We start from the raw sequence: 26,451 nt of genomic DNA, 5'->3' as shown, positions 1-26,451 counted from the left end.
CGGTTTCTTCCCACACTCCAAAGACATACTGATCGGGAATCTAGATTGTGTTTGCAATGATACAACCGTCCCAAAAACGGAGAGTGGCAGAAGCATTATTCAGAGCTTTGCTAAACCGACATTTGCTTAGTCACAAAGAAAGCCATTTCTCTTAAGAAAACCAGATTTACTCTGAATGAATTTAAGACGACACCACTTTACTGCTTCAGCCTTTTATCACTTTCCCGGGAAGAGATGAAACGTGCGGGTCACCTGGAAATAAACTCTTTCAGTGTGTGGCTTCAATTTATGGAAACATTTTATTTTATTTTCAGCCGAGCTCACCCTGAGACTTGAAGACAAAGACATTTATTTCTTCGAGGTTATTTGATCTTCCCTATTCCGTTAAGATATTTCAAGTACACTTAGATTTCAAAACACATCGGAAAGATGCATACGGGTTTTTAGAAATGTAGAAGATGACTTAAAAAAGTCTGTGAACCCTCACACATCGCAGCAAGGGATCATCATCCTCAAGACAAACATGTACCGGGGTCAAGTGGGCGTTCAGGGAATGCAAAGGTGGCCACAGAAACGGCTCAATATATTTCCTTAGTATTAGGAAGTAGGTTAGAAAAGTTGATGGTGATTTATAATCTGTGGAGCTAGGCAGACTTCTGACTTTGGGGGTGATAGAGATCATAGGAGTTGGGATTAGGGTGCATGTGCGATCCCTCATGCTGCTTTTAGACTATTAGGCTGTCAATCACCCGATGAATAAGTGAAACCCTTTTCCGTTGGGTGAAATTTTTCTTGCGCCAACTTAAAAATAATTTTCGGCAGCACATCGTCCCATGTAAACAGGTGACATATGCTGCCGAGAACAATGATAGTCCAAGCGGACAGAACACCCGAAGAGAGCAGTCGGCTGGTCTAAAAAGGCCATTAAACAACGACCACCGATTAGTTTGCATCCAGCTGATTGGTGGTCGTTTAACGGGTCCGGTGGACTTGGTCTGCAGATAAGGGATGTCATATGCCTGGTTCTTTCTCAAGTTGCAAGCAGAGTATGAAATGGTCCAGATGTCCATAGACAGCTTAACATAGGAGCCATTCTGTATGTTTCTAGGACTCTTGCTGTTTTAAAGTGAATGTGTATCTTTATACCAATTGTGTTCAGTCTTTTCTAATTTAAAGCGTAATGCACCAATAATTTTTTTTTTCATTTTATTTCTTCCCTCCTTACTACGTCTTGTAAATCGATGGGGATCCGGGTTAATGGATTTCCATCGATCACTTAAAAACTGGTCTGATGCAGGCTCCACGACAGGAAGAAACGCTGAGGTCCTGCATGAGTGTGCACAGAGCAGTGTACGGATTGATATGCCCAAATGGGTTCATCTGTTCAGATACATATTCACACCTTCTGTCTCTGGCTGAGACTGACCAGCAGTAAACAGGCCTTTTCTCCTCACACCCACAGACCAGAGAATGAGCCAACTCAGCTGCCTTTTAAAAGGGCTGCAAAGCGTGGATAGGAGAATATGGGAACAGCCAGTCCCACCCAGCTCTTTTTGGCTGTTCCTAAAACCCAGACCCAAAATTCGGATCTATTAAAAAACCTCTCAGCACTATCTGTGCTGGAGCCTGCTTTTCCACTATCACATCACCAAGGCTAACCACTTCGGTGACCTCTCCCATCCAAGATCTGTACAGCTGCTACACCGCCCTGTGCACACATTCATGCAGGAGCTTGGCACTTATGCTTTCTGAGCAGTGACATTCAGAGCAATTTTTTAAGCAATTAGCCGAGGTCCCTGGACTCTGATCCCTGGTGATGTGCAAAGAGGTGTAATAAATACAGAAGATATATATATATTTTTTAAAATTATAGGTTCTTGTGAAGGCTCCAAAATCACTGCATAAAACTGTTATAAGATACAATACAGTCTGTCTGAAGCCACCACTAGGTGGAGCTTAGGTGATGACTGCATACATTTTATTCACTGATTTGAGCGTGCCTGAGCTACCTTTACTGGCCTGGATTTTATTTTCTACCACGGTCTTTGCAGTGGATTTGTAACTCTGTATTGTAAAAACAAATTCCCTTCCTACCCCAGAGATCCTGTGTTTTTTTTTTTTTGTTTCTTTTACACTATTGCCGAGAGTCAAAGCAGGGAACTGATCATGGTTTCCTGCAGTGTCACAAATATATTCATGCAATCATATCCACGTCCTTAAAATGTCCTTAACAGTGCAGTATATACAGTGTCCTCCCTTATTATGTATAGTGTCATCCTTTATTGCATAATGTGTCCTGCCTTATAATGTTTTTACAGTTCCTTACCTTCTACACAGCGGCATCCAGCCTGTAAAACCCAGGAATACATATCCACACGGGACTGAGACATGAGCTGGTCACCCATCAGATAGGTGTTATGGGAGGATGCAATGAAATAGTTGCTTAGTGGCAAGGTCATGTCTTGATTCACTTGATGATGTTCCGGATTGAAGATATCTCCTGCTGGGCTGCGCATGTAGTTGGTGAAACCTGTTTGCAATGAATTACAAGGAAGTATATGATTCAATATCTGTCAAAGAGACATGATCTCAATTCCAAACGGATCCTCCCAGTGATTTATGGATAAACTTTTCACAGATGACAAAGTGATGAATTCCCTTTAGAAATGCATTCAATCTGATAACTTTATAACCTTGTTCTTTGCCGGTCAATAACCTTGTCATGTTAGTCTGTACAACAATGCGAGGATTATTATTCAGGAAAGTGATTGTCTTCATCAGAAATCACATGAACAAACAGATTCTCTTGCATTATTCCGGAATGGTTCCATTATCCTATACGCAAGCTATTAAATTGTCAGCACTGGACCAAAAAAATGTATTTGCAAATTTGTATGTAACATGCTGCATGCACTAATTGCACATTATATCACTGACATACGGTATGTACTAAGCCATTATCCAAAAGTCCTCCGCTCATTCTTATTGGGATTTTTGCAATAAAAAAAATACACATTTATTGCTATTATTTGTCTATGGAAACTGCATGGCTATGTGATTAACTATCTTTCCCACTACATTGTTTTTTATTTTTGCACCTTTTTTAAATTTTTCTTTCTAGAGCCGTAACTTTATTTTTTCATCAACATACGGACTTTTTTTTTTTTTGCGCAGGATGAGTGGTAGTTTTGAAAAAGGCCTTCAATTTTGCAATGCATCATGTACTGAAAAATAGGGAAATAATTCAAAATGTGGTGAAATGAGGAAAATAATGCAATTTTCCCTTGTTTTTGGGGCTTTATTTGTATGGCGGTTAGTCTGTGGTTGAAAAAAAAAAATCACCTGATTCTTTATGAGAGTATGATTATGACTAGAACAAAATTGTGTAGATTTTTTTTTTAGATCTATTTTGATGGTTAAAAAAAAGGAAGAAATACGTTATTTTCGGAGACCTGTAATTTTTATTTTTATAGAGTTTTATTAGGGCTTATTTTTTGTGTGCCAAGCTGTTGTTTTTTATTGATATCATTTTGAGGTACATACTATGTTTCAGTTTATTATTGCATTTTTAGGGAAAGGTGTAGGGTCCACAAAATATATATATTTTTTTATGAATTGAGGAAAGTTTAATTTGTTTATTTTTCCTTATTTTTAAAAACATTTTATATGGTTTGTGAATTTCTTTTTTAGTCTTTAAGTGCACTTGAACGTGTAGTATTGAGAACTACAGTAATGATGGCCGTCATCATAAGTGAGGTGATACAAGCCTTTGGATTCTCCTTGGAATTAAAGATTTTTTTTTGTGATTCATTGGTAATCCTATAATTAGTAGGAGTTAATCTGTCAGAAGAGGTCATCCAGTGATTAAATTACAAGATCTTGTAGAATGAACTCTGCTCTTCACCTGGCGAAGAAATATATATATATATATATATATATATATATATATATATATATATATACATATATACACACACACATACATACATACATATATACACATACATACAGTACAGACCAAAAGTTTGGACACACCTTCTCATTTAAAGAAATTTCTGTATTTTCATGACAATGAAAATTGTACATTCACACTGAAGGCATCAAAACTATGAATTAACACAAGTGGAATTATATACTTAACAAACAAGTGTGAAACAAGTGAAAATATGTCTTATATTCCAGGTCATCTGGCGTAGCACCCCATCACTCTCCTTCTTGGTCAAATAGCCCTTACACAGCCTGGAGGTGTGTTTGGGGGTCATTGTCCTGTTGAAAAATAAATGATGGTCCAACTAAACGCAAACAGGATGGAATAGCATGCCGCTGCAAGATGCTGTGGTAGCCATGCTGGTTCAGTATGCCTTCAATTTTGAATAAATCCCCAACAGTGTCACCAGCAAAGCACCCCCCACACCATCACACCTCCTCCTCCATGCTTCACGGTGGGAACCAGGCATGTAGAGTCCATCCGTTCACCTTTTCTGAGTGGCACAAAGACACGGTGGTTGGAACCAAAGATCTCAAATTTGGACTCCTCAGACCAAAGCACAGATTTCCACTGGTCTAATGTGCATTCCTTGTGTTCTTTAGCCCAAACAAGTCTCTTCTGCTTGTTGCCTGTCCTTAGCAGTGGTTTCCTAGCAGCTATTTTACCATGAAGGCCTGCTGCACAAAGTCTCCTCTTAACAGTTGTTGTAGAGAGGTGTCTGCAGCTAGAACTCTGTGTGGCATTGACCTAGTCTCTAATCTGAGCTGCTGTTAACCTACGATTTCTGAGGCTGGTGACTCAAATAAACTTATCCTCAGAAGTAGAGGTGACTCTTGGTCTTCCTTTCCTGGGGCGGTCCTCATGTGAGCCAGTTTCTTTGTAGCGCTTGATGGTTTTTGCAACTGCACTTGGGGACACTTTCAAAGTTTGCCCAATTTTTCGGACTGACTGACCATCATTTCTTAAAGTAATGATGGCCACTCGCTTTTCTTTACTTAGCTGCTTTTTTCTTCCCATAATACAAATTCTAACAGTCTATTCAGTAGGACTATCAGCTGTGTATCCACCTGACTTCTGCACAACACAACTGATGGTCCCAACCCCATTTATAAGGCAAGAAATCCCACTTATTAAACCTGACAGGGCACACCTGTGAAGTGAAAACCATTTCCGGTGACTACCTCTTGAAGCTCATCAAGAGAATCCCAAGAGTGTGCAAAGCAGTCATCAAAGCAAAAGGTGGCTACTTTGAAGAACCTAGAATATAAGACATATTTTCAGTTGTTTCATACTTTTTTGTTAAGTATATAATTCCACATGTGTTAATTCATAGTTTTGATGCCTTCAGTGTGAATGTACAATTTTCATAGTCAAGAAAATACAGAAAAATCGTTAAATGAGAAGGTGAGTCCAAACTTTTGGTCTGTACTGTGTATATATATATATATATATATATATATATATATATATATATATATATATATATATATATATATATATATATATATATATATATATATATATATATATATATATATATATATATATATATATATATATATTCTTCGCCAGGTGAAGAGAAGAGTTCATTCTACAAGATCTTGTAATTTAATCACTGGATGAGCTCTTCTGACAGATTAACTCCTACTAATTATAGGATTACCAATGAATCACAAAAAAAAAAAAAATCTTTAATTCCAAGGAGAATCCAAAGGCTTGTATCACCTCACTTATGATGACGACCATCATTACTGTAGTTTTCAACACTACAGAATGTAGTACGAGCGATTAAATGATTGCATGTTCAAGTGCACCTAAAGACTAAAAAAGAAATTCACTAACAATATAAAATGTTTTTAAAAATAAGGAAAAATAAACAAATTAAACTTTCCTCAATTTATAAAAAAAAATAATAAAAAGAAATAAACATATTTGGTATCGACGCATCCATAGAAGTCCGATAAATGAAAATATAAAATTAATTAGCCCCTATAGTAAACCACATAAAGAAAAAAATGAAATCAAAACCGTTGTCATTTTTTGTTCACAGCACCCCCTAAAAAAGTGCAATAGAAACATAGAATGTTAGAGTTGGAAGGGACCTCCAGGGTCAATAGAAAGTTAGCACAACATTGTATGTATCCAAAATGGCATGAATACAAAAACAAACCCGTACACAGCTCCATTGATGGAAAAACGAAAAAGTCACAGGTCTTGAAAAGTTGCAATTTTTTTCTTTTTAACAAAATTTGGAATTTACTTAACCATTAAAATGTTCAGAAAAACCATTCATCATAATCATAGTATCCTGAAGAATCAGGTTGCCAGATTATTTTTATTGTATAACAAACCCCATACAAACAAAACCCCCCCAAAACCCTATGCCATAGTGAGGGCGCCTACAGACGAGAGTATGCAAAATCGTTTGCGTTCCATCCAGAAAACTGACAATTTTTGTCAAATTTTCATCCATGCGCCATCTGTGTGTCTGTTTCATACGTCCATGTGATGTCTGTGTGCGCTCCATGTGTGATCCGATAAAGCATGTACATGATCACATACAGTTTCCTAGGTTTATAAAAGGAATCTATCAGTAAAAATCGGATGTCACTCGGATGGTCCATGTGGGATCCATTTTTTCTCGCACCCATAGACTGAATGTATGAGACTTGGATGAAGCAGTGCACGCTGTGATTTTTTTCTCACAGACAGTTGGACCGACGAAAAAATAATTAATCTGAACTGCACTGTAGCACAACATGGATCAGTGTGCCTTCCGATTACAAATTGGATAGAAGACGCACGATTTATACGCTCGTCTGCATGAGCACTTAAAGGGAACTTGTCATCTAAAATAAAGCTATTAACCTGAAGATATGGGGTTAATCTGTAGGTTAACAGTGTTCTGACACCATGCGATGCCGGCACCGAGAGCCCTGCTGCCAGTAGCAAATTAGCCTTATTCCTCCCAGCAGCATTTGTCTTCCAATCGTAGGGGCAGCGCCAGAATGGTTTCAGTGACAGAAAGCCGAAAGCTGCCAGGGGTTTGTGAATAAAGCTCAAGTTGTGTAACTTTTTGCTTTTATGCTCCTGCAACTTTATTCCCCCTGGCAGCATTCGGCTTTCAGTCTTAGGGGTGGTGACTAAAACCATGCCGGCACCTCACCTATGACTGAAAGCCAAACGCTGCCAGGGAGAATAAAGCTAATTTCCTCCTGGCAGTGGGACTCTCGGTGCCAGCATCGCATACTGTCAGAACGCTATATACCTGAAGATTGATTTTTCCAGTTTTTAAGTTCATTATATAGTGAAAGTAAATGGTGAATCTCATTAAAAAAAACAAAACAAGCCCTCGTACTCTATGTAATGCACAAAAATAAAAAATTGGAAAGATGGCAGAAAAAAGGGGAAGTGAAGAAAAATGGACTGTTCCTTAAAGGGTTAAGGTAGAAATCTATAAAGAACCCAACAATAGTAAAGAGATGAGCGCTGTGCACTGGAAAATCCCCATCCCTCGTAATCCATATATAACCAGATTATCAGAGATACCGTGGCACAAGCAACAGAAAACTAAGCCGGGTGCCTTATCTGAGGCTGGCAGTTTGCAAACTTGGGCTAACAGAAAAGCATGCTGGGAAACCAAATCACACACCATCTGGCGAACGGCAGGTCGTCCTGACCCATTAGTGCTCCGTGCAGTAACTAATGAGGTGCATTGCCATACACTGCCTGTATGTACATACCATCAATCCCCAATACGCCGTCCTTTTTGTTTTCCGGGCAGGGCTCAAATTTCTCCACGATGTCCAGGCAGTACTCCTTTGTTACATTCGTCATCTGCAGAACAAGTAAAAAAAAAAAAAAGATAAATCCAGAGTGGATAATCTGATTTCACAAGCCCCCAACCATCAACCTTTATCAGACACAGCAATCCAATTCTGGGACCTAATGCTGGAGGGCTGCTAATCGCCCAATAGGATTCCTCATATCGTCATCCCATGTCAAGTTCAATAGCGGTCAGCCGCCATTACCACTCATCAGCAGCCGCTGATCAGAGGGCGGCACGGTGCTCAGCCTAATTCTGCTCTTGGAGGTCATATTGTTCTGAAAGTATTAAGCTGCGGGGTATCAGTGTGAACAGCACTCCAATTGTCAAAGAGGATCTTGTACGGAGGGATTAAGGGGATTCGCTTATTGTATTTAGCTACTAATGCAAGGAAGGCAAAATTGTTTGACCCTTTAAGCCTCAAACCAAAGAAAAAAAAAAATCTGATGATACTTTTCTGGAATTTGGGTAACTACTCAAATTTTTCACAATACTAAATTAATACATTACAACATGTAAGTAAAACTCATGACAGAGTATCAATAAATCACGTTTAGTTTTTTTTAAAGATGTTCATCTTGGGATAAGTTGAGGACACATGTAGTCATAGATTAGATCGATATGAGACCATTGGTGTCGGATTAGCTGTGGATTTAATAGATGGGTTTGATTATTTTTACATATATTTAGCAGTCAAAGTTTTAAATAATTTTCTACCAGTAGACATAAAATATCCTAATGTTACACATTGGAGCAAAGTCAACTAAACCCTCTGATTTCAGCAAGTCTTATGCCTATAGGGGTCTCACGAAAGTTCCCTGAGGTATGATATCGGGGGGGATTAAGGGGGATTAGCTGATCGTATTTAGCTACTAATGCAAGGAAGGCAAAATTGTTTGACCCTTTAAGCCTCAAACCAAAAAAAAAGCTGCAGATACTTTTCTGGAATTTGGGTAACGACTCCAATTTTTCACAATACAAAATGAATTCATCATCACCACCACATGCTAGTTAAACTCGTGACAGAGTTTCAAAAAATCATGTTTTTTTTTTTTTTTTTAAGAGAGACCAATAGTGGACATTTGTGCCAGATTAGCTGTGGATTTATTATATGGGTTTGATCATTTTAACATCTATTTAGAAGCCGCAATTTTATTAATTTCCTACCAGTAGACATAAAATGTCATACTTTACACATTAGAGCAAATTTTGGCTAAACCCCCTGATTTCAGAAAGTCTGACCAACTATCTTATGTCTATGGGGGCTTCACGATACTTCCCAGGTGCATGATGCCAGGGAAAAGAAGGATCGGATTGGGCATGCTGAATTTCAAAGTCCGATCTTTTTGTATCTGGTATCTGACGATACGCTTTCCATTGAAAATAAAACACATGCATGATTGGTCGAATCAAGCATCCATGTGTGTAGGGTTATTGGATGAGAGAACGGTAAACAAATGTTACAGGAGTATAGTCATCTTTAATTTCTCCTCTAAGTTGGCACATGAAGCAAGTATTAGAGTAAGGACTCATTTACACATCAGATTTCCGCGTACGAGTGCTATGCATGGTTTTCAAGGCTAGCACTCGTACCTGCAATAGTCTATGTCCTTGATTTTTCCTGGGCCGAGAGGTCTGCAGAAAATCACAGAGACATGTCCAATCAGTTGGATCTAAATCCACAATGCAAGTCAATGGGTCGGTGAAAAAAAACAAAAAAATCAAACCGTAGTTGAATGACATCAGTGTGCGGTCCGATTTTCATGGACTGTCAGAATGGAGAGGGTGGAGAAACTTATTTTGTTTTAGTTTTCCAAATACAAGAAACTCCAACGTCAAGCTCCCAATGTCAAGCTCCCAACGTCAAGCTCCCAACGTCAAGCTCCCAACGTCAAGCTCCCAACGTCAAGCTCCCAACGTCAAGCTCCCAACGTCAAGCTCCCAACGTCAAGCTCCCAACGTCAAGCTCCCAACGTCAAGCTCCCAACGTCAAGCTCCCAACGTCAAGCTCCGACCAGAATAATCGATCTGTTTATTTTAATGAGGCCTAACAGGACAGAGAAAGAGAAATAAAGGGAGACAAAAGAGCAGGGAAGTGCGGCATAACCTTTCATACAAGTAGGGTGGCTGCATGACCTAGTGGCATAGCAAGGGGTGAAGCTGGGGGGGGCCAACAATTCACTCTGCTTTAGATCATAGTATTTAGATACAGGGTTAGGGCTCCAAAATTAATGTTGCGCTGTAGAAAAAAACAAAAACTATTAATCCTTTGGGATGACCAAGGACAGATCTCCATAGTTCCCATATTTACAGACGATATTTGCAACTTTTACCAATTTTGGATATTTCCAAGCAGCTCTGGCAAATAAAACACTATGCAGACTAGAAACTCAAGAGCTGCTGAACACATTTTGTTAATATAGAGCCGACATGTCTCGTTGGGCGTTTAGATCACATCAATTTGAAAACATTAGGAATCTGTGCTCATTAAAAGAAAAAATTATCTGAATGAACAGTATCTATAATTGACAAACATGAAATGTTGATCATCAAAGCCCTGATGACCTCCAATTTAGACAACATGGCATCTGCAAACCTATTATCCAGGAGCCTGCATTCCCAGAAACTCATTAAAACTCACTGATGGCATGTTGCTGCCGGGGTAAATGTTGAGGCGGTGTAATGATTTCTTATAATGCCGAGGATGGTTGTGCGTCTCGTACCAGCAGAATAGCACGGTGCCCGTGAAACAATTTAATATTAAACCACTGTCTTTTTTTTGGCTTTCTGACAGCGGGGCACACTGAGCTATGACCAATGAATAATACAAGCCCAACATCTGCCCTTATGGCCTTCACATCTCCGGGTTCTTCTGCAGAGCAAAACTATACAAGATCAAAAGACATCTTCAGCACATAGAAAATTGAAGAAGGAAAACTAAAAAGAATTCGTAAGATCTATTGCACAAAGTCTTTGGCCATCTAGAACTTACTTTTGTAGCCTATTTTCAGTTTTAAGAAATAATATTTGATGTCCCTGTAAAACTAAGTCTAGAAGACACAGAAATCTTTAACCCCTTTTCACACTGAATCTGTTCTGGTGATCATTCGATGGCTGTAGAGTGTTGGAGGAAGCTTCAGGCAATGACATCCAAAGAGGATGGTAAGGGTCTGATCTGTCAAAACAAGTATTGTTAATAGTTCTCCTTGTTGACTTGTAAGCCCACCATACACTGTTCGTCTTTCCGGCAGCCATGTTGGCCAGCTCTCCCATACACGGCAGTAGCTCGGCCGAGCGCTCCTGTGTCCTCTATGAGAGAGTCGCTGCCAGACTCCTCTGGCGGTGGCTTATCTTTTAGAGAACAAAAGGTTCAGCAGTCTAAAAATCAGTAATACCTGATCCCTAAAGAGATTGTCCACTACTTTAACATTATACAGGATAGGTCTGATCGGTGAGAGTGAGACACCCCGCACCCCTGCTGACCAGATGTTCTCTGTTTCGGTGGCGGCTGGAGCTGTTCAGTTATGGAGCTGCACAGCACAGATCAAATCAGCCAGTCAATAGGAGACGGATGTGCAGTACCCAGCCACAGCCACCATAAAGTAGACGGTGAGCAGTCCCGGCCACCGCTTACACCGGGAACAGCTAAATCGGCAGGGATGCCAGGTGTCGCACCCCGACCGATCAGACATTGATCCTATAAGGATAGACCATCGGTGTTAAAGTGGTGGACAATCTCTTTAACTCCCCAGACAATTACTTGTTCAGGGCTCCCATATACACTAAGCTGTCGGCTGCACCTGTCGATAGCGGAGAGTTCAGCCAACAGTAGTCTAATATGTAGTGAGGTTACAGAGGGCAATAGTACAATCTAAATATTAGGTCCCAATAGAACTCCTGTAGGTGGGACGTGTACATTAAATTAACACCAGGTTACTCATTTTAAAAGATTTTTCCAGATTACGAATATTGATGGCCTAGTGGCTTTCTAGGAATTAAAGGGAATCTGTCAGCAGGTTTTTTTCTATCTAACCTGAAAGCACCATGAAGTAGGGGCAGAGACCCTGATTATAGTGATGTGTCACTTACTGGTTTTAGTTTTGTTGTTACAATACAATCAGTGTTTTATCAGCATGAGATTATGATTACAAGGCAACTGTACTTGTGGCTCCTATTCCATCCCCACCTCCAGCACAGGGAAAACTGGTGTGGGTGGGATTATGCACAGCTCAGCATTCAAGCTCTGATAGAATCACAGTTTTCTCCGCTGTAGGTTAATCACAACTGCTGCACCCAGTAAACTAAGTGATACATCGCTGGAATCAGGGTCTCCGCCCCTACATCATGCTGCTGTCAGATTACATACCAAAAACCTACTGACAGATTCCCTTTAACACCTTTGTCTCATTTACTTTAAAAGGTACAATGTTGTGATACCCAGCAGACCTGCTACTAAGTAGACGGGGTGCAGCCAGGGGACCAAGAGGTAAGGGGGCCCATTTCTGCCTCCAAAACAACAAAGAGCTTCTGTTATAGCAGAACTATTTGACTGCAAAGGGCCCATATACTGTTCTTGCACAGAGGCCCTTTTCTGTGCATGTCTGCTACTGATAACATGAGGTCAGTGTCATATGGAACTGTTCACTGATAAAAAGTTCACCAAAACAAGCTTATCCTATAGTGTTCTATTACAAAAAGGACAAACAGAGTAGCCATGAACCACCAATAGAGTTATATATAGTTTATTGAAAAAATATATAGGTATTCTAAAAATGATCATTATATACCTATGGATCTATCAAGGAGGAAAAAAAATGGGGAGCATCAAAATCCAAAATACAATGCAACACTCAGCAATACACCACCCATTGAAACATTATAAGCCAACCATGTAGCATTACAGAAGCCAAATCGCCATGACCAATTGGTGAAGAGAAGTAAAGTGATTAAAGATAGTGTTGCTTACCCATGATGAGGTAGGATAAAATGAGCCCACCACGCTGCCCCGACGCGTGTTTCACTTGTAAGTGTCACGCCAGGTGTGAGTGAAACACAGAGGGGAAAGGGAAAGGAAGCCCAGACACTAGCGAAAGGGGGAAGAGGTGACCTCCTAATCTGAACTAGCATCGCCCTGTCTCTCCCTAACGTCCCTATACATCCTCCCCAGCTGTCGCCGATAACGTGCCTCGCCCTACTATCCCTGGCGTAAGGTTAAAGCTGGGGGTGGAAGGAGATGAGCACTAGTCAACCTCCGCTAACATTCTAAAGACAAAAGGGGAAGACAACACAGGGAAATAATAACTTAGCTTTAGAAGAACTCCAACAGGGCACACGGCCTCAAGACTCCAAAGAGGACGTGATGCTGCTTCAGCCAAGATCCAAGTAGGAATGAATATAACCGGTGACGCCCACCTAGACACACCAGGTATATATACACCCAGACTACAGGGAGGTAGTCGCTGGGTCCCAAACACAGCCTCCTATCTAGGCAGCTGTCTGCATTGCCAAACGTGGAGATCTCCTGCAAACCATTGCAGGGCGACTGTCTGTCACCTCTGGCACACCCGTGACAGTACTCCCTCCTCTACGAGTCGCCTCCGGATACTCAGGACCGGGTTTCTCAGTTAAAGAGGTGTGAAAAGAGCAAACCAATCTGGGAGCATTCACCTCTGACGCTGAAACCCAAGTCCTCTCCTCCGGACCATAGCCTTTCCAGTGCCCCAAGTATTGCAGAGAATGACGTTGGAGATGAGAATCTACTATCCTCGAAATCTCGAACTCCAAATTACCATCAACCATTACTGGGGGTGGTGGTAGAGGTGACGGCTCAAGAGGTTCTACGTACCTTTTGAGTAAGGACCTGTGGAATACATTGTCAACCTTAAGGGCCCGGGGAAGTTCAAGACGAAACGCTGTTGGGTTAATGACGGAGGTAATTTTGTAGGGACCAATAAACCTAGGTCCCAGCTTCCAAGAAGGAACTTTCAATCTTATATTCTTGGTAGACAACCACACAAAGTCATTCACATTCAGGTCCGGACCTGGCAAGCGTTTTCTGTCAGCCATACGTTTATACCTGTCACCCATGGTCTTCAAATTACACAGAACACCCTGCCACACCGAGGAGAGCGACGAAGCAAACCATTTCTCTTCGGGAACTTCTGAAGCTCCTCCCCCACTGAAAGTACCAAGCTGTGGATAATAACCGTATGCACTGAAAAACGGTGACCTGTCAGTGGATTCTTGACGATGATTATGGACGGCAAATTCTGCCAGCGGTAACAAGGATGCCCAATCCTCCTGATTTTCAGAGACAAAACACCTGAGGAATGTCTCCAAGTTCTGATTGACCTGCTTTGTCTGACCATTCGACTGAGTGTGGAAGGCAGAGGAAAAGGACAGCTGCACCCCCAGTGGAGAGCAGAATGCCTTCCAGAACTTGGAAACAACCTGGGTCCCCCAATCAGACACCACCCCGTGAAGCTTCACAATCTCATTTATGAACACCTGAGCAAGTGTCTTAGCACTGGGAAGTGCAGGTAAAGCGACAAAGTGAACCATTTTACTGAACCCATCTACTACCACTAAAACCACCATTTTGCCTGCAGAAACCGGTAGGTCAGTAATAAAATCCATAGACAACTGTGTCCATGGCCTACTAGGGATAGGTAGCAGAAGAAGAGTACCAGACGGACAGGTGTGCGAAACCTTAGAACGCGTGCAAATACTACAAGCAGCTACATGTTCAATTACATCCTGATGCAACCCCGGCCACTAAAAACAATGAGAGAGGGGGTCTGCCGTTGCCTTACCACCTGGATGCCCAACAAGCACAGAGTTATGATATTCCTTTATTACTTAACGGCACAGATCAGGAGGTACAAATAATTTTCCTGAAGGACAGGAGGCAGGAGCGTCCCCCTGAGCCTCCAACACCTCACCCTCCAGTTCAGGAAAAAGAGCAGAAATAACTACCCCTTTCTGTAATATCGGGGCAGGGTTCTCATGGTCACCACCACCAAGGGAAGCGCTGGGACAAAGAATAAGCCTTGACGTTTTTGACCCCTGGATGAAAAGTGACAACAAAATTGAACCTAGTAAAAAACAGGGACCATCTGGCTTGCCTAGGGTTGAGACGTTTAGCTGTCTGGAGAGATGACAGGTTCTTATGGTCAGTAATAAAAGTAATAGGATGGACAGCCTTCTCCAACCAGTGTCGCCATTCCTCGAACGCCAATTTGATCGCCAAAAGTTCCCTATTATCCACGTCATAATTTCTCTCAGCTGAAGACAATTTATTAGAAAAGAAGGCGCATGGACGCCATTTACCAGGGGACAAACCCTGAGACAACACAGCCCCAACCCCGACATTCGAAGCATCGACCTCCACAATAAAGGGTTGAGAAACATTGGGTTGACCGAGTATGGATGCAGTGGCAAAATAATTCCTTAAGGAAGAAAAAACCTGGAGGGAAGCATCTGACCATTTGGAAAAATCAGACCCCTTCTTAGTCATGTCAGTAAGGGGTTTCACTACAACAGAGTAATTTTGAATGAATTTCCTGTAAAAATTTGTAACGTACAGAAAACGTTGTAGAGCCTTCAGGTTCTCGGGACGTTCCCAGTCAAGGACTGCACGGATCTTCTTCAGATCCATCCGAAAACCTGAAGATGACAAGTACCCCAAAAACTACACCTCCTGAACAGCGAAAACACATTTCTCTAGTTTGGCATAGAGTTTGTTATCCCTTAATATCTGGAGCACCTGCTTAACATGCCCCCGATGGGTCTCAAAATCAGGTGAATAAACCAAAATATCGTCCAGATAGACCACCCCAAACCTCCCCACCAAATTATGAAAAATATTATTTATGAAATGCTGGAACACCGCAGGTGCATTGGTCAAGCCAAAAGGCATAATCAGACTCTCGAACTGACCTTCCGAGGTATTGAACGCTGTCTTCCATTTTTCCCCTTCTCTGATTCTAACCAGATTGTAGGCTCCCTTTAACTCCAACTTGGAGAATACCTTAGCTCCCACAACCTGGCTGAACAAATCGGGAATCAGAGGAAGAAGGTATAGATCATGGATGGTAATTTGATTTAATTCCCGGAAATCTAAACAGGGACGTAGACCGCCATCTTTTGTCTTCACAAAGAAGAACCCTGCCGCCACGGGCGAAGATGAGGGTCTGATATGTTCCTTCTCCAGACTTTCCGCAATGAAATCCTTCATGGCTTGTCTCTCAGGGCCAGAAAGATTATACAGTCTGGACTTTGGTAGTTTAGCTCCGGGGGTCAGGTTAATAGGACAGTCATAGGCACGATGAGGAGGCAAGTCCTGACACCTCTTCTCAGAAAAAACGTCCTCAAAACCAGACCGAAAAGCAGGCAGTATCTCCGCAGAGACAGCAGCAATGGAAACATTCAGACAGTTCTCATGGCAGTAATCACCCCATTCAATAATCTCCCTGGTTTGCCAATCCACCAATGGATTGTGTTTAACAAGCCAGGGGATACCCAAAACAATCAGAGTAGGGAGATTCTCCAAAACATAGCAAGGAATGATTTCACAATGAACTGACCCCACCCTCAGTTTCACATTATGTACAATCTGAGTAAATGCTTTCTGTGCAAGTGGCGCCGAGTCAATGGCAAAGATGGAAATAGGTTCAGCTAAAGCACAGCAAATGAAACCATGAGTTTTCACAAACTCAGCATCAACCATGCTGACGTTGACTCCACTGTCAACAAACACAGAAATTTTTTTGATTTTGCTCTCTAGCACCACCTTTGCAGTCAGTACAAAGTGGGAACTGCCGTTTGGCCACAAATGCACCCCTTGTTTATGCAACTCCAAACTACTGAGAGTTAATCGAGTGTCTTTTTGTTTAGGAATTGAAGGACAGGTCCCAACAAAGTGTCCCTTTTTCTCACAAAAAAACATATGCCTTTTTTCTTGCGAATCTCCAGGGAGATGTATGATGTAGACACACCCCCTAACAGTATGGGTTCCTCCAATTCCCCCAGTACTGGTTCACCCCCAGACCGCTCCCTGGGCAAAGGTACACAACCCCGACAAGAAGGCCCCGGAGAAGGAGGTCGCACCGGTCTATCCCAAAGCCGCCTATCCAGACGTATGGCCAAAGAGATGGCAGCCTCCAAGGACTGAGGGGTATCATATACAGCCAAGGCATCTTTCAATCTTTCCGTTAGCCCCTCACAAAATTGACTTTTAAGGGCGGAGTCATTCCATTTGGAATCCGTTGCCCATCTACGGAATTCCGAACTGTACGTCTCCACTGACCGAATCCGCTGCTGAAGGCGACGTAGCTTAGACACAGCCAAGGAGACTCAGTCAGGGTCATCATAGAGGAGGGCATGAGCTCCAAAAAACCCCTCCACAGATTGGAGACAAACCGAATCCTGCGGTAACGAAAACGCCCATGACTGAGGATCGCCCTGCAGTAGAGCGATCACAATGCCAACCCATTGCTCCTCATTACCAGAGGAGTAGGGATGAAGTTTGAAGTACAATTTGCATGGCTCCTTAAACACAAAAAACTTATCCCTACCTCCTGAAAACCTGTCCGAGAGGGCACCTTGGGCTCAGGCTGGACAGGCCTACCAGCAGAGACCCCCACATTGGTGACCTGCAGCCACTGAAACTGCTGCTGCACTTCACAGCGAGGTCATTCACCTCCAGAGACAGCCTGTGCAGTCGCTCTGCAAGCTCTGCAACTGATCCCATACCAAGGGAGAAAGGAAAAAAAAAAGATTCACACCCAAAAACACACAGAAAAGAAAGGAACCCAAAGTGTCAGATGTGTCTTTTTTTTTTTCCAAAAAGGTGCTCAGCCGGTTATAATGTCACGCCAGGTGTGAGTGAAACACAGAGGGGAAAGGGAAAGGAAGCCCAGACACTATGGAAAGGGCGAAGAGGTGACCTCCAAATCTGGACTAGCGTCACCCTGTCTCTCTTTAACATCCCTATGCAGGCTGCGCAGCTGTCGCTGATCACTTGCCTCGCCCTACCATCCCTGGCGTAAGGTTAAAGCTGGGGGTGGAAGGAGATGAGCACTAGTCAACCTCAGCTAGCACTCTAAAGACAAAAGGGGAAGACAACACAGACGAACAACAACTCAGCTTTAGAAGAACTCCAACAGGGCACACGGCCTTAAGACTCCAAAGAGGACGTGATGCTGCTTCAGCCAAGTTCCAAGTAGGAATGAATATAACCGGCGATGCCCACCTACACACACCAGATAAATATACACCCAGACTAAAAGGAGGTAGTCGCTGGGTCCTAAACTCAGCCTCCTATCTAGGCAGCTGTCTGCATTGCCAATCATGGAGATCTCCTGCAAACCATTGCAGGGCGACTGTCACCTCTGACACACCTGTGGCAGTAAGTTTTCTTCCCCTTGAGAAAGCTTACACGCAAAACGCACATCGAGGCAGTATTGGAGGTTTATGGCTACTCTGTTGGTCCTTTTTGTAGTAGATAGTGTTTAGAGTACGCCACTTTTTGTGGATATTTAGTCTTCACTATATATTAATTTAGGGGGGATGCTGTACTCTTGTTCCTGATCTAGATACTTATTATGTGCTCTATGAATGTTTCAATATCCCTATAGTTTTCTGCCTAGGGTGAACCTGGCAAGTGTGTAATTTTCTTACCGCACCCCTGCAAGGAAAAAAAAAGAAGTATTATACAGAAGTAATATAAAGTTGTGCTGACTCCTACAAAGTGGAGGACACTCCTTCCATCTCCGGCAAGACTGATGGAGCTGCTGCATTAGAAACTCCTTTTTGTAAATGTCGCGCCCCCGGGGGCCTTACTGTTTGGGGACAGTACATATATCACGGTGGCTGGCCCAGGGCGGACAGTGCACAAAAGGGGTAGCGATTGCTAATAAAGTTCAGAGAAATTCGTGACGCCACCTGTGGTGTCTGGTGAAGGTCACCAGCGCTGCAGCAGTCCTCTGAGGCAGGTGACAAGGCAGCTAAAGATGGTACAGCTCCCCACAGGTGGAGCGAGGCCTCAGGGCAGTGTAGATAGATAGATGGTGGGTGCGCTGGGCATTGTGGTGCAGGTAGAGATATAATGGCGCGGCCGGAGTAACGGACAGAGACAGGGGGTTTTGCTTCGTTACCTTTACTGGTACAGTTGGTAGATATGGTCCAGGGTACGCTAGGTGAAGGGCGTGTGGCACCCCAGGGGTCTGGTTTCCACAGTAACAGCAATGTTATGTCTTAGAGCAGGTGGGAGGTCTCTTGGTCAGGGATCCTATGCATGCCACACCTCCTGCCCAGTCCTGGGAGGGGAAGAACTTCCCCTATATAAACCTGGGGCTGAGGCAGGGTTAGGAAGAAGAGTAGAGAGAAGAAGAGAAGCAGTAATAGGAAAGAAAGACCAGGAGCTCTGTGGGAATCGTGCTAAGAAGAGGTCAGGGGCTGGTAGCTGTAGAGCTCGCCCTGATCGAAGCTTTCTCACCGGACCCGGAGTCCGAGGCTGTGGGGACTAACTTTTACCCAGCAGCAGAATCCGTCAGGCAGGGGATTTCCGGTCCTCTGGCCAAGAAACCCGAAGGCACGGTCACACGCGTGGGACCAGCACCGCCGTCGTGGAGCGGAAGCAAATAGAAGCCCCCGAGTCACCGGCCATACGGGTGAGCACCACACGGTACACTCAGGGACGTGGGCTACTTTTACCCGCCTCTAGCAAGGTAGCCAGAAGAGTACAGTTAGTTGGGAAGGCCTACAGCTCCGCCTGGCCAGGGGAAATCCCATCTGCTCAAAGACTGACCAGGCCCCATTCGCTAGCCAGTACTCCGGGAGGGTCTGTCTTTGTCACCAGTAAAGACCCTGAACTACACCGTACCGTCTCCGAGTGGTTCCTGCTACCCCCATCATCCACGTCGGCTGCCCTGAGGCCATACCCCTCCCGTTGGGGGTTATACCATCTCCGCTGCACAACTGTGTCACCGGCCTCAGCGGTCTGCCCTGCAGCGGCGGCTCCATAGCTGCATTCAACGGGTGGCGTAGTCGTCCAATATCTACTGCTACAAACACCGCCACTCAGTCTGACTCCCTGGGCACGGACCGGGTCACCGCCACAAGGACTACCACCCCTAATAGATCCGGCTCCGGGTAACCCCTGCGTGCGCAACGCTACACCAGAAAGCAGGCCCAGGGGAGCGTCAGCTTTTGGCGTAGTCGGCAGGATCTCGTGCCCGCAACCACCGGGTACTGCGTGCCTGAAAAAGAGACTTTTTAACTTACCTGTGGTGAAGATTCCCGCCATCCGGCGCCATCTTCGGCCTTCTTCCCGCCATCCGTGGAGTTTTCCCGCCATTGGACGCCATCTTGAGGACGCCGCGCGGGAAGAAGAGGGGCGTGGACTCCGAAAGCGCGCGAGAACTGAAGCCCCGCCTCACGTCCGGACGCTGCGTAAGGTCCTGGAAGGAGCCCAGCCGACGCCGACGTCACAGGAGCGCGACGGAAGGTCCTCAACCCTGACGATCCACTGCGGAGCCGCGGCCTACGGAAGAGGATCATCGCAAGGTAGGCCACGGTCCACTAGGGGGGAGAAGGATGTCGGATACGGAGGAGAGCTTCACCGCTCCAACCCCCGCCAGCGCCACCGCTGTTGCGGTCATGCCTTTCACCATGCCCTATATTCCGGGGGCAGCCTGGCTACCCCAGTACTCAGGGGAGTCACATACCCTGCATGAGCAAAAAGTGAGCATTCTGGTGGCCCAATTAACCAGGGCAGCCCAAAGGGAGGTAAAGTCCTGGCCACCTGGGGGGAGGACTGTCGCAGGGATACTAACCCGGCTGAGGGACACCTTTGATACCCGCACCTCAGCCGAGATCAAGCTTAGATTCTACGGGTGCAAGCAGCGAGCACAAGAGAGTATAAGGGACTATGCTCTGAACCTACAAGAGGCCCTGAGAGCCATTAAGCAGACCGACCCTGACGGCGTGGGAGACGAGGACAGGCTGTTGACTGAACAATTTATAGAGGGTTTATATTGCAATGCCCACCGAACTCAGTTGCGGGCAATGGCCTTACAGGACCCTCATCTGGGATTTGTACAGTTCAAGGACAGAGCCATCCGGGTGCTCCGAGAACCAGCACCAGGTGGCGTTGTGACCCACAGACGCCCCACTACCACTTACCACCAGGAGGCGGCGCCCTTGTCGGCAGGGCCTGTGGGAACTGATGCGCAGGCTTTGAGCAATGACCCGGCTCCAGACCTGCACCATCAGGTCCAAGAGCTAGCTAAAAGCGTTGCTGCGCTAACCCGAACTGTGCAGTCTTTACAGGTTTCCACTTCGGGGAAGATCCAGCTGGCATCCGGACCGGAGGACATCCCGTGGCGTCGACCAAGGAGGACCCCACCGGCCAGAGGAAGACCCAGCGACCGATACGACGAGGACGGACAACCCATCTGCCGCCGCTGCAATCAACCCGGACATATGGCAAGGTACTGTCCTTTAAACTGGCCCAACCTAGGGTAGAGGGCCAACCCCTAGGAAAAAAATCATCAGGCCCATCGAACTGGCGTGACAAATACGTGGGAGGACGTCCAGTCTTGCCTGTGGTACTGGATGGCATTCCTATGAGTGCCCTACTGGACACCGGGTCACAGGTCACCACCATCCCGTACGTGCTCTTCAAGCAGTACTGGAATGACTCGGATATAACCCGCTACCCTGACGACGACTTGAGTATCATCGCCAGCAATGGTCAGCCCGTGCCACAGATCGGATTTAAAGAGGTGACCATTAACATCGGTAGAGTCGAACTGGCAGCACAGGGACTGATCATTGTAGACATTGACAAACACGAGAGTCACCCAAAGATAACTCTAGGAACTAATGTGATTGAAAATTGTCTTGCAGAAGTGATTTTCATTTTACAGCAGGTTGCCAAGAACGCCAGCTCCGGCGAGCAGCGAGTGCTCCAGAAAGAGATCCGGGCACTGATGCGACAGCAACAGGTGGAACTCTCCGGTGGTGAGATTGGTAGCGTGAGAATGTGTGACCCTTTCCCTATTGCCATGCTCCCAAAAAGTGAAATGATGATTTGGTGCCGGGCAGCTATTGGTCTGAGAGGTAGAGATTACCAGGCAATGGTAGAACCAGTTTACTCAGACAGTAGGCCCACCATTTTGACAGCACGGGGGGTGGTCAATGTACGCCATGGGAGGGTGCCCGTTCGCGTAGTGAATATCGGGAAGAGGGAAGTGTACCTGCCCAGGTATGCCACGCTGGCCAAATTGTATACCATCAATCGAAATTCCATACAGTCCATAGAACCCTTGCCTCCATCTTCTCCGGAGGAAGGTAACGGCTCTGAGAAAACAATGGAGGACTGGTGTCAGCAACTACATTTGGGTACTGACTCCACTCCCTCACACCAGAAACAGGGAGTCTACCGGGTGGTTCAAGAGTACGAGAGAGTGTTTAGTAAACACCCGTTAGACTTCGGGCGAGTCAAGGGGGTAGAACACCACATCCCCACGGGAGATCATCCTCCCATAAAGGAGAGATACCGACCCGTACCCCCTGCACATTACCAACACGCCAAGGGGATGCTCAGAGACATGAAGGAGGCTGGGGTAATCAGGGATAGCTGTAGCCCCTGGGCAGCTCCACTAGTCTTGGTTAAAAAAAAAGACAACACCATGAGAATGTGTGTAGATTACCGGAAAATCAACCATATCACACACAAAGATGAGTACCCTTTACCAAGGATAGAGGAGTCTTTGGCTGCTTTAAGATCTGCTAATTTCTTCTCCACTTTGGATCTTACTAGCGGGTACTGGCAGGTTCCTGTAGCAGAGGCGGACCGGGAGAAGACCGCATTCACCACCCCGATGGGACTTAGTGAGTTTACCTGCATGCCGTTCGGACTCTGCAACGCACCAGGAACCTTCCAACGGTTTATGGAATGCTGTCTGGGACACCGAAACTTCGAGACGGTCCTGCTATACCTGGACGATGTCATCGTCTATTCCAAAACCTACGAGGATCACCTGAAACACCTGGCGGAAGTGTTCGAAGCTCTGGCAAACTACGGCCTAAAGGTGAAACCCTCCAAGTGTCACCTCCTGAAACCAAAGGTGCAGTACCTGGGACACGTGGTGAGCGCTGACGGAGTGGCTCCCGACCCTGATAAGATCACCGCAATTAAGGAATGGCCAAGTCCCTCCAGTGTAAAGGAAGTGCGGCAGTTCCTAGGGTTGGTAGGCTACTACCGCAGATTCATTCCCGGTTTCACCAAAAAGACAGCTCCTATGCAGGACCTCCTGATAGGCCAGTCCCGGAAGGCCAAGAACCAGAAGCCGCCCTTCAGATGGGAGAAGTTAGAAGAAGAGTCCTTCCGCCAGCTGAAGATGGCCCTCACGGGGGATGAAATCCTGGCATACCCTGATTACAGCCAGCCCTTTTTATCCTCTACACCGACGCCAGTAACATTGGGCTAGGAGCCGTACTGTCCCAGACCCAACAGGGGAAAGAACGGGTAATTGCTTACGCCAGCCGAAAACTGAGACCCACCGAAAGAAACCCTGAGAATTACAGCTCATTCAAGCTGTAGTTCCTGGCAGTGGTGTGGGCAGTCACCGAACGCTTTAAGCACTACCTCGCCTCTTCCCGGTTCACCGTGTACACGGATAACAACCCGTTGACGCATCTGGACACGGCAAGGCTCGGTGCCCTGGAGCAGAGATGGATGGCCCGCCTGTCCAACTATGAGTTCACAATCAAATACCGGGCAGGACGCTCCAATACCAACGCGGACGCCCTGTCTAGGATGCCAAACCTACCAGACGAGGGTGAGGATTCAGAAGATTTGGAAGAGGTCGAACTCCCTGCGTTCCACCGTCATGGGACTGTCCAGTATTCCCACCGTGTAAGGGGTAAGCAAGCCGCTACGTTCAACCCCTTACCTCACTACAACTGGGCGGAAACGCAAGACAGTGACCCTGCCGTCCGGCTGGTGAAGGAGATGCTGACTCAGCCAGAGGCTCGCCTTGACCCGGACGCTCCGGAGGAGACCAAGCAACTGTGGGCTGAGAAGAGTCGACTGTTCCTTTACAAGGGGAAGTTGTGCCGCAGAATGGTTAACTCCCGGACGCATGAACTGGTCTGGCAAGTAGTGGTGCCAAGAAGGGACGCAGCTATGGTGATGGAGGCATACCACGACGGGGCTGGGCACTTCGGATGGAAGAAGCTGGAGTTCCTGCTGCGCGGGCGGTTCCATTGGGTAGGCATGAGAGGAACCATCGAGAGGTGGTGCAGAGACTGTGGCCCATGCAACCTAAGAAGGAAGGACCGTGCCAGCCAGAAGACCCCCCTTCAGTCCATCGTCACCCGGCAGCCGTTGGAACTGGTGGCCTTGGATCATGTAAAACTGACCCCAAGCAGAAGTGGCTACGTCTACGCATTAACCATTGTGGATCACTACTCCCGGTTCTTGGTTGTCGTCCCCGTCAAGGACTTAACGGCTCAAACAGCAGCTAGAGCCTTCCAGCAGCACTTCTGCCGTCCACACGGCTACCCAGAGCAGGTGCTGACGGACCAGGGACCTGCCTTTGAAGCGGAGGTCTTCCAAGAATTCTGTACTCTGTATGGCTGCCGGAAGATCAGGACGACACCCTATCATCCGCAAACTAATGGACTTTGTGAGAAAATGAACCAGGTGGTGATAGATCTTCTAAAAACATTGCCCCTGGAAGAACGCAGTCTGTGGCCTGAGAAGCTGCCCGACCTGGTGGACCTATACAACTACATCCCTGTAGGTTCCACCAACTGTACCCCGGCTTACCTAATGAGGGCAAGGCCTGGTAAGCTACCTGTTGACCTGGAGATGGGAGTCCTGACACCCGAGGACACTTCACCGGAAGCAGACTGGGACACAGAGAGGCAGCAGCAGTACCGGAAAGTACAGGAGAGCGTGGAGCGAAGTCTCTGTCTGGCTAGGGAAAGACAAGAGAAAACTTACAACCAGTATGCCCCCGCTGTTCCCCTGGTACCCGGAGAGCAGGTCTTGAAGAGGAAGAGACGGCTCCACAAGTTGGACGACCAGTGGGAGAAGGACCCGTACACCGTACTGCCCTCAAGCCACGACAACCCAAAGGTTTGTACCATCAGTAAAGACGGAGGGGAAACCACAGCCATTGTATCCCGGGATCACCTGAAGAAGTGTCCCGAACAGCTACGGAACCCAGAAGGGGAACAAGAAGACCCTCGACCCGTAGAGGAAAGGGAAGATATGGTTAGTACTGTGCTCGGAGACTTCCCTCGGTCCTGGACTCAAGTCAATGGTGCAGTTGTGGTACCCGTCCTCACGTTCCTCCAACCAGCATCCCAAGTGCCTACGGAGCAACAGGTAGAGCTGGGAGAGCAGCCGGTCCAGGAGGCAAGAGACTCCACACAAGCAGAACAGGAGGATCAACCCTCTGCTTATAGTGAGCCTGCCGTACCCCTAGTGAGCCAAAGAGCCCATAGACAGCTGCCCAGTTTACCCTTGACAGCTCCTACACCCTGTAGTTCAGGGCCAGACAGTCAGCTCCGTAGGTCCACTAGGGCCACTAGAGGCCAGTTACCCGCACGTTGGAGGATTTGAAGTGTTTAAATTGTTTTATTTGTGGTCACCTGTCTGTTACTTGTAAATAATTATGTGTTTCTAGTTATTTTTAGGAGTCCTTGGTGGATTTACCGGGAATCCTTGTACAATTGGTTGGAGCGTAACCTAGGAATGGACTAAAGACTGTTAAGGACTCGGGGCAGGACAGACCCCTACCTGGTTACGTCTCCCTGTTTGGTGAAATGGACACCTTGCTTTTCTTCAAAACTGCACCCGGTTGCGGACACGCCGTAACCATCTTTATGTGTTTTTCTTATTGTATTATTATTGTTTATACCTTGTTATGTTTTTCTAAAAATATGTTTAGTCCCGGAGTACTAAATTTCACTAGGGGGGAATGTGGCACCCCAGGGGTCTGGTTTCCACAGTAACAGCAATGTTATGTCTGAGAGCAGGTGGGAGGTCTCTTGGTCAGGGATCCTATGCATGCCACACCTCCTGCCCAGTCCTGGGAGGGGAAGAACTTCCCCTATATAAACCTGGGGCTGAGGCAGGGTTAGGAAGAAGAGTAGAGAGAAGAAGAGAAGCAGTAATAGGAAAGAAAGACCAGGAGCTCTGTGGGAATCGTGCTAAGAAGAGGTCAGGGGCTGGTAGCTGTAGAGCTCGCCCTGATCGAAGCTTTCTCACCGGACCCGGAGTCCGAGGCTGTGGGGACTAACTTTTACCCAGCAGCAGAATCCGTCAGGCAGGGGATTTCCGGTCCTCTGGCCAAGAAACCCGAAGGCACGGTCACATGCGTGGGACCAGCACCGCCGTCGTGGAGCGGAAGCAAATAGAAGCCCCCGAGTCACCGGCCATACGGGTGAGCACCACACGGTACACTCAGGGACGTGGGCTACTTTTACCCGCCTCTAGCAAGGTAGCCAGAAGAGTACAGTTAGTTGGGAAGGCCTACAGCTCCGCCTGGCCAGGGGAAATCCCATCTGCTCAAAGACTGACCAGGCCCCATTCGCTAGCCAGTACTCCGGGAGGGTC

The 26,451-nt window shown here is 45.9% G+C and overlaps 1 protein-coding gene across 12 annotated transcripts in view; it reads right to left on the bottom strand.

Moving 5' to 3' along the window:
* Positions 1–26,451, bottom strand: part of PLCH2 (phospholipase C eta 2) — an 816,520-nt gene that overhangs the window by 140,535 nt on the left and 649,534 nt on the right. For all 12 annotated transcript variants that reach the window (XM_073656915.1, XM_073656916.1, XM_073656907.1 and 9 more), the window contains 2 exons: positions 7,732–7,825; positions 2,327–2,530 (listed from right to left, as the gene is read on the bottom strand). In XM_073656915.1, coding sequence (XP_073513016.1) covers positions 2,327–2,530; positions 7,732–7,825 — 298 coding nt within the window. The remainder of the gene's footprint in view (positions 1–2,326; positions 2,531–7,731; positions 7,826–26,451) is intronic.

This window comes from Phyllobates terribilis, unplaced genomic scaffold (genome assembly GCF_046119375.1).
Source record: "Phyllobates terribilis strain yellow unplaced genomic scaffold, ASM4611937v1 Scaffold_12__6_contigs__length_324123572, whole genome shotgun sequence".
Classification (NCBI taxonomy): domain Eukaryota; kingdom Metazoa; phylum Chordata; class Amphibia; order Anura; family Dendrobatidae; genus Phyllobates; species Phyllobates terribilis.
The sequence above is the reverse complement of the archived record's forward strand: the minus strand, read 5'-3'. Positions and strand labels throughout refer to the sequence as shown.